The sequence below is a fragment of the Dama dama genome, chromosome 5, assembly GCF_033118175.1.
Source record: "Dama dama isolate Ldn47 chromosome 5, ASM3311817v1, whole genome shotgun sequence".
NCBI lineage: Eukaryota > Metazoa > Chordata > Mammalia > Artiodactyla > Cervidae > Dama > Dama dama.
Window position 1 is genome coordinate 97,653,230 of NC_083685.1, and position 9,238 is coordinate 97,662,467.

General features: G+C 53.1%; 1 protein-coding gene across 1 annotated transcript; it reads left to right on the plus strand.

Moving 5' to 3' along the window:
- Positions 1-1,011: 1,011 nt before the first annotated feature.
- LOC133055610 (polyunsaturated fatty acid lipoxygenase ALOX15B-like) lies at positions 1,012-5,998 on the plus strand. Its single transcript, XM_061140751.1, has 4 exons — positions 1,012-1,163; positions 1,204-1,420; positions 4,145-4,270; positions 5,936-5,998. Exons 1-4 carry the CDS (start codon positions 1,012-1,014, stop codon positions 5,996-5,998), a joined length of 558 nt encoding a protein of 185 aa, XP_060996734.1.
- Positions 5,999-9,238: the final 3,240 nt, after the last annotated feature.

The following is a 9,238-nucleotide window of genomic DNA, read 5'->3' on the forward strand; positions in this document are numbered from 1 at the left end:
GTCTATGTAAAGTTCACATAACTTGTGTCTGGTAGAGAGGCAAATGATTTCTGTCCAGTAAAATAAAAGAATCCCAAAGGAGGTAGTTTATCACTGTGTAGGACAGTAGCTAGTTTGGTATCTCACTCAGCAATTTTATACTTAACATCCTTTATAAAATTGCCTGCAAATAGCAGCTCCTCAACTGCTGGTGGAACCAGCGTTACCACTTTGATGAGCTGAATGACTGTGCCATTCAGCTTTGCTTTGTGTTCACTCTGATTTGTATGAATCGTGCTTTTAATTTTTTTGAAACATACTTTGACAGGCTGGAGGGAGGGGCTGGACGTCCCATCCTTGCAGTGCCTAGAGCCTGCGTCCTTTCTTTCAGTGCCGGGTCCTCTTCCAGCCTCTGCCCCACCTTTGTGCTCCCCTGCTGTCTCCCCTATCCATATTCGACTTCCCGGAGGCCTGGGATCACTACCCAGCGAGGATGCAACAGATCACGCCCCTACCGAGAAAGCTCTGAGGATAGGCACCAGACCACAGGCGCAGAAATGGAGAGAGGGCCTGGCTGGCGGCGGAAGGACACGGGGTGATTCTGTGCTATAAAGCCAGTGGTTATGTCCCTTCCCCCCACGGGCTAGGCATTCTGGCTTAACAAATTAGCCGGACTGTCCAGTGGCAAAGGTGTGGACACGGAGGAGGCGGAGTTACCTGGAGTAACCTTAAGCAGACCCCCCTTGCAGGGAGGCAGAGCCCCTTAGACAGCAAGAGGAGCTAAGGTTAGACTACGGGCTGCCGGACCGGGCCTGGGCGGCGGAGAGGTGCTGGGTGGGCTTCGGGGTCGCAGCTCCAGGGGAAAATCCTGGCAGGGCACAAGCCACGGGGCCCCAGCCTGGCACACGGGGCCTCGCGGAACCGCCCGCCCCACCTCCCACGACTCTCCACCCCTCCTCCATCCTCTGCCTCCTACAGCCAGCCAATCCTGCCTGGTTCCCTGCGGCACTTCGGACCCCTAGACGGCAAGTCATGAGCAAGTACACTGTGCGTGTGGCCACCAGCTCCCTCCTGGGCTCAGGGACCTGGGACAGAGTGTCGGTCAGCCTGGATGGGACCCCAGACGAGAGCTCCCGCTTGAGGCTGGACGGCTTCGGGAAGGACTTCCGTCAAGACGCAATGAGTGCGGTGCTGGCCGAGACCCCCTCGCACTCAAACCCCCATGGACTTCGAGGTGACTCCGCCCCAGGACGTGGGCCCGGTGCTGCTGGTGAGCGTGCACAAGGCGCCCCCAGCACTGCCAGGGCCCCTCCTGCCCTCGGCCCGGGACGCCTGGTTCTGCCGCTGGCTCCAGCTCATGCTGCCCGGGGGCGCGCCCCTCCGCTTTCACTGCTACCAGTGGCTGGAGGGCGAGGGCAGCCAGGTGCTGCGGGAGAGACAGGCGAGTGGGGGACGGGCTGGGGCCTTCACACTGAGGGAGGCTAGTGCAGGTAGTGGGCCAGAGAGGGCACATGTGCGCTGGTGTGGCCACTGGTGGGAGGAGGGGAAGGTGGAGGAGGGGAGACCATCTGGGGGTGACAGTAGGGTCCTCTGGGAAGGAGGAGTAATGGTTGGGAGAAATGATACTGACTCGAGGACAGAGCTGGTGGAGGAACCAGTGGTGGGGAGGAACCAGTGGTTCCGACAAGAGTATCAGGTAGGGGGGTGGGTGTAGTGAGTGGAGGAGGGTGGGCCTGGTGGGAAGAGACCAGACTGTGAAGTGGAGGGAAAGGGTGGAAAGAAAGTGCAAGTGCAAGTCACTCAGTCATGTCCGACTCTTTGTGACCCCAGGCCAGAATACTGGAGTGGGTAGCTGTTCCCTTCTCCAGGGGATCTTCCCAACACAGGGATTGAACCCAGGTCAGCTGAGCCACACAGGAAGCAAGGGAAAGGTTGGGGAGGCAGGCAACTGGGGCCACACAGAAGAAGGGCTTGAAAATGGTCAGCACGCCCTGCTCTTTTCTCCAGCTCTGTTCTTTGCCCCCCTCCCCATTGGCCTCAGCTGTTGAGCTGGGGTCAGTGACTGGGAGGGAGCAGGCTGCAGTTTGCTGAGGCGCGGTCTGCCTGGGATGGAGGGGCTTCTTCACCCTCCGAGTAGAGGTAAAAGAGACAGGGAGGCCAGAGGCTGACTGATGCTCCAGACCAGAGTTGCCCCACCCCAGGTCTGAGGAAAGGAGGGGGAGAGGCTGGGGTGCTGAGGATTGGGGCCAAGTTCCCCTCTTACATTTTCCCCCTCCCAACCATAGTCGTCTGGCAGGACAGCCACCCTCTGCTCTGTGCCCAGAGCCAGGCAGAGATTATGGCGAGGCAGCAGAAATACCGATGAGCAGTTCAAGGAGACTTCAGGCTGGCTGTCCCTAGGATCCCCACTTCTTAGTTTTTGGCTAACAGGGGGACCACTTGCTCCTGTTTGCTGAGGTCAGCTGAGCCTCAGATCTGACCCCCTCCACCCCTACAACAGCACACACGTGAGGAGCTCCAAGTCTTGGGACAGCCCTCTGCCCACCTCGTCATGCCTGAGCTTCCCGTCCCAAAGTTCTCCATTGTACAACCAGGCCCAGGAGCCCATCCCCTGTTATACTTTCCAGCCCCAAAGGGTGTGTTCCAGCCACCAGCACCTCACTCCCATCTCCACCTCTGCCCGTTACAGGTGGACTGAGTTTTTCCCAGTGGTGGGGATACCACTGGGATACCCCACTGCCTGGATGCTGAAAACCTCAAGGAGCTTGATCTCAGCCTGCACTACTCAGTCACCAAAGAAGTGGATCAGAAAGGCTGCATCCTCTCCCTGTGAGCCTGCCTGCCCCACCCAACACCTTCCCCGTTGCAGCCCCTCCCTCAGGGTGGACTAAGGCCCACTGTTCTTGGAGCCATTCTCACCCGTCAGGGCTTCAGCAAGAATGACCAGGAAGTAACTTCTAAAAACCCTCCTTCTTTGTTAATACAAGTACAAACACTTTACTGCTATCTGCTCTATCTTCGCCATTTCTGAAAGCCTGCAGCCTCTGCCCTGTGGGTCTGCTTGCTGGTCATTGCCCTCCTCTGACTTTGTAACTAAATCTTCAAACTGTCCCCAACAGTTAGTTGTTCTGAACACTTGGAAACATGCATCTCATGAATATCCTCAGCCATCAGGAAAAAACACCTGAAGCAGAAAGACTTTTTCCTTTCAAATTGCCATCTAATTTTTGGAGGCCTTGTGCCTTGCATGCAGGCTTGAAAACCAGGCTAAGTCGAAGGATTTAGGAGTTTCCACTCCCCAATATCTGTCTTTTCCTGGGTGCACTATGGGTCCAAACTATACATGTGGAACCTCAGTTCAAAAACCACTGAACCAAAAAAAAAAGCCACGGGTGATCCTTGGGGGTCCCGTGGCTAAGACTTCACATTCCCAATGCAGGTGGCCCGGGTTTCATCCTTGGTCAGGGAACTACATCTCATATGATGAAACTAAGAGCTTGCGTGCTGAAATGAAGCTTGAAGATGCTGCGTGCCACAACTAAGATCCAATGCAGCCCGATAAATAAATAACAATTTAAAAAAACTAGCACTGTTGCCACACCCCAAGATGATGAAAACTCTCTTTCTCAATGATCGTTCTAGTTTAACAAATTAGCCAGACTGTTCCAGGGCAAAGGTGTGGGAGAATCAGTCGTTGTGCTGGTGAGTTTTAATTTTAACAGGGAATTAAAATCCCTCATAGTTCAGGAGCCAAAACAGAATGGGCTTGGACACTGCTGTTGTCCAGCATTCCTCACTCTTCTGACTTTCTCAAATTCTACTCAAATCCCAAATGCTGTCAGTGCATATCAGAGTACCTGAGGTTCCCCCAGAAATGGGTGGGGCTGAAAGAGTGGTTAACTCCTTTTGAATTTGACTCCAAATTCTGATCCCTTGTTTTCTGAGAAACCACTCGCTAGTGATGTCATCCATCTAGCTGGGGCAGGAGAAAGGGAGCATCCTGAATTGATGGTGCTGGAAGCTGGAGATCTGGGTCCTGGGAGCAGTGGCAGTGCTGGAGGAAGGGGACTTGGGTCCTTGGTCTGCAGGGCTACCCTCTGCACACCCACCTCCTGCAGAGTATGTGTTTCAGCACTGGAAAGAGGACACCTTCTTTGCCTACTAGTTCCTGAATGGCCTCAACCCGGTCCTGATCCGACACTGTCACCACCTCTCCAAGAACTTCCCTGTCACTGATGCCATGGTGGCTCCCGTGCTGGGCCCCAGGACCAGTCTTCAGGCTGAGCTAGAGGTGAGGAGTGCAGAGGGTCCAGGCAACCTTCCCTCCCCTCTGGGTGTCTTTAGAAGTCCAGATGCCCTGGCTCTCAGCCACCCAGATCCCTTCTCTTCCACCCAGCCCTGACCACCCTTCACCCTCTCCCACTCCTTTCCTGGCTAGCTCAGCCACCGCTTTAAGTCAATGTCTCCTGCTCATCCCTGGAGGGAGGTGTGTTATTCTTCAAGGGCGAAGATGGAGCGGGCAGGGCTCAGTGTAGAATGCTCTCTCCTGGTGCTTTTCCAGGCTCCCTGCATTTGGCGGGACCTCACCATTCAGAAAATTGTTTCTCATGGTTTCTGAGGATGCCCTGCAGCTAGTGAACAAAGTGCTCCTCAGAGTGGCCGTCTCCTCCAACTCTGGGCTGCCAGGAGAGTGGAGCCCTCACCCCTGAGGGTGCCTCCTGTCTGAAGGTGCCATCCCCCAGCCAGGCTCCCTCTCTCCCTGTCTGTCCTTGAAGTTTGGGGCTGGCCACAGCAGAAGCACCTCCAATATTCAGGCAGAAATCTCTCTCTTTTTTTGGCCCTGGGCTAGAATACCCCACTAGCTCTAAGGAATAAGATTAAAAAGTGATGGTGAAGTCACTCAGTCATGTCCAACTCTTAGCAATCCTATGGGCTATAACTTGCCAGGCTCCTCCATCCATGGGATTTTCCAGGCAAGAACAGTGGAGTGGGTTGCCATTTCCTTGTCCAGGGGATCTTCCAGACCTAGGGATTCAGCCCAAGTCTCCCACATTGCAGGCAGGCCACCACTTCCAGTTAAATTGGGGCTTCCCTGGTAGCTCAGCTGGTAAAGAATCCGCCTGCAATGCAGGAGACCCTGGTTCGATTCTTGGGTCTGGAGAAGGGATAGGCTACCCCACCGGTATTCTTGGGCTTCCCTTGTGGCTCAGATGCTAAGAATCTGCCTGCAATGTGGGAAGCCTGGGTTTGATCACTTGATCAGGAAGATCCCCTGGAGGAGGGCATGGCAACCCACTCCAGTATTCTTGCCTGGAGAATCCCCATGGACAGAGGAGCCTGGTGGGCTACAGTCCATGGGGTCACAAAGAGTTGGACATGGCTGAGAGACTAAGCATAACACAGCACACCAGTTAAATACTTGGGAGTGCCCCTACCCTGCGCTGCCTCCCTCAGGCTCCCAGGACTGCCCCCGTCTAGCCCTCTTCCCCATCCTCTCCTCCCCAGCCCCTCCCAGCCCCTGCCCCACACAACCAGGAAGCTGCATGACTCTGTACTGGTCCCAGGAGCCCTCAACTGGGCTTTCCCACGTGTGCCAGCAAGGTGGCCTTTGATCATTTTACCTCTCAGCAGTGTTTCCTCTCTTGTAGTGGATGTGATCACATGCAGGCAACACTCCTCTGGAGTTTACTGCGTGCCCAGGACTGTTCTCAGTACTTCACCAGCATTAACTCATTAAATCCTCAGAACAACCCAATGAGAAAGATTATGATCATCAACTTTATTTTACAGATAAGGAACCTGAATCACAAGGAGGTTAATTAACTTTCCTGGGGACACTCGGCTAGTAAGGGAGCTGACCATGTGATCTAGCCCCATGGGCAGGGTGACAGGTCACACTTGCTGCACCCAGTTTCTGCCTGACACCCACCCGCCTCCCCTATACCCCCAATTCCAGCTCTCCCAAATATCTGGCCCAGACAGCCCCATCTTTGAGCCCAGCAACTCGCCTGAGAACTAACTCCTGGCCAAGACCTGAGTGCGACATGCAGAGTTCCTGATGCACGAAATGAACACACATCTGCTTCGAACCCACTATCTGATGGAAACCTTTGTTCTGGACATGCTACGGCAGCCGCCCATGTGCCACCCCATCTTCAAGGTAAGGGACCCCGCCTCTCAGTGTCCAGAGCTGCGGGGGACCTGGAGCTGCCTCATCTAACCTCAGACTCGTTCTCCCCAGCTGCTCATTCCTCATCTCCGCTGCATTTCCACATCAACCTTTATGGCTGCGCTAGGCTCTTTGCACCAGGAAAGTTCAGCTGACCAGGTCAGGCCTGGGATTCTGGTGGTCAGCAGAGAGAGCCAGGAAGGGGCCAAGGCTGGTCCTGAGTCCCTTGCTCCCAGAAGCTGTGGACTGTCTACTCATTACAGATAATGTCAGTGGAACGGCTGGGCAGCCTGGAACTGATGGCCAAAGAACTGGAAACTCTCACCTACCGCTCCCTCTGCCCTACCAACTGGCTGACCGTGAAGTTCAGGATCTTGCCAGCTACTATTACTGAGAGAACGAGCTCTGCATCTGGGCAGCCATAGAGAGGTGAAGCTCCCTGGACCCTGAGGGCTCCACACCTCACCCTTGGCTCCATCTGTCTTGGTTTGTTCTTTGACTTCTCATCTTCTCCGACACACTGCTGTCTTGCAGTCCTTTCCTGCCTCTGCTTCCTTCCTAGCTGTGTGGCCTTAGGCAAGTCAGTTAACCTCTTTGTGTCTGAGAAACACTGGGCTGGATGAAGCACAAGCTGGAATCAAGATTGCTGGGCTGGATGAAGCACAGCTGGAATCAAGATTGCTGGGAGAAATATCAATAACCTCAGATATGCATATGACACCACCCTTATGGCAGAAAGTGAAGAAGAACTAAGGAGCCTCTTGATGAAAGTGAAAGAGGAGAGTGAAAAAGTTGGCTTAAAACTCAACATTCAGAAAACTAAGATCATGGCATCTAGTCCCATCACTTCATGGAAAATAGATGGGGAAACAGTGACGGACTTTATTTTTGAGGGGCTCCAAAATCACTGCAGATGGTGACTGCAGCCATGAAATTAAAAGACATTTGCTCCTTGGAAGAAAAGCTATGACCAACCTAGACAGCATATTAAAAAGCAGAGACATTACTTTGCCAACAAACCTCCATCTAGTCAAAGCTATGGTTTTTTCAGTAGTCATGTATGGATGTGAGAATTGGACTATAAAAAAAGCTGAACACCAAAGAATTGATGCTTTTGAACTATGGTGTTGGAGAAGACTCTTGAGAGTCCCGTGGACTTCAAGGAGATCCAACCAGTCCATCCTAAAGGAAATCAGTCCTGAATATTCATTGGAAGGACTGATGTTAAAGCTGAAACTCCAATACTTTGGCCACCTGATGGGAAGAACTGACTCATTGGAAAAGACCCTGATGCTGGGAAAGATTGAAGGCAGGAGCAGAAGGGGACAACAGAGGATGAGATGGTTGGATGGTGTCACTAACTCAATGGAAATGAGTTTGAGTAAACTCCAGGAGTTGGTGATGGACAGGGAGGCCTGGCATGCTGCAGTCCATGGGGTTGCAAAGAGTTGGACACGACTGAGCGACTGAACTGACTGAACTGTTTTCTCATCTGAAAATGGAGCTGATAGGAGACCTACCTCAAAGGTCATTACCAGTATTAAATGTAAAGCCCTTAGCACAAATCACAGGTGAATATGATATGCTCTTTGAGCATTAGCTATTATAATTATTCCCCTCAAAAACAGTTGCCTTAAAACAAAACAAAACAAAAAAAAAACACAGTTGCCTTGTCTCTAGACTTCCGTTCTAAGTCTCCTTCACTGGAGACCTCCTTGGGATGTCCCTCTGGCCTCCACCCTGGAGGCCAGGTGTTTTAGATGTCTGGCTTCTTTTTGGGTCCCCATCCCTGCAGTTCTTGAGCATAACCACCTCCCTTGGGCACTGGGCTCTGTGATGGCTCTACTTCATGAGCCTCACGTGGCTTCATTTTTTGTCACATGAAAGGAAAGTTTCACGTGGCATCTCTTCCCTAGAGTCTTCCCCCCACCTTCCACTTTTCCTGCTCAGCATACATGGATCCTAGGGAAGCTAGGCACCCTGATTCTCTCTCTCTCCCTATCTAAACACTGCCTCTTGCTCAAGCCTGGCTTAATACACACATCCTCTTAAAGTCCTCAGGGACTCCCCACAATGAATTTGCATAGCTGGAGGTGCCCATGTCAGAACTCTTCTTAGCAATGGCTCATGGGCTCTGCCATGGCTGGGGGTGGACGCTGTGGTGAGTGGGGCAGGCCCTGCTCTGCCCTTTGGGAACTAGCGGGGGACATGGACAGCAGCATCCCAGTCCCAACAGAGAGGGGCCTGGGGTCCAATCCTTCTTCGTGGTTTGATGTGGCCTAGATGACTGAAATGCCGAAGCCTACAGGGCCCGTGAGCAGGAAAGAGGGTGGACAGAGACTGGCTAGCTGGCCACTCATGTGTCTCAGATGAGGACAGTGGTGACTCAACTATAACTAAAACGAGAGCTTTAGATTTTTTTTTTTGAGAGAAACCAGTTATTTTCTAATATTTAAATGTTGGCCACAGATTCAACTTGAAAAAGAAACCAAAAACCTTGGTAGTCAGCCAAAACACAACTGCAGACCAACTATGGCTCTCAGGGCCCTAGTAGAGACCAAAGCCTCCAGGCTTGAAGCTCGGCTGGGCGCTTCCTAAAATGTGCAGTTGCCCATTTTCCTTCTCTGGCCTCAGTTTCCTCCTGTTAGAGCAGCTGGTTTCAGTGGCCTCTTCCAACCCCGACCCTGGGGCAGCACAGGCCCCCAACTGTGTCACCACATACTTCTGCCCCCCTCCCATCGTTGGCATCTACTACCCCGACTACCACGCTGTGAGCAAGGAGTCAGAGCTGCAGGCCTGGGTCAGGAAGATCTTCCAGAAGGAATTTCTTAGCCGCATGAGCTTGGATGAAGAGTTCACACCTGCCAACCACCCTTGAGACCCCACTTTCCCAGGACAGCAGACCTTGGGTTTCAGCTGCTGCCTCAGCCCTGTCTCCATCCAGGGGCGTCTTCCAGCCTGGACAGCTGTGCTGACCTGATCGAGTTTCTCACCATGACCATCTTCAGCTGCTCAGCCCAACACATTGCTGTCAATACTGGTCAGGTGAGGGGGGACTTTGGGGGGGACAAGCCAGGTCATGGGGGATGT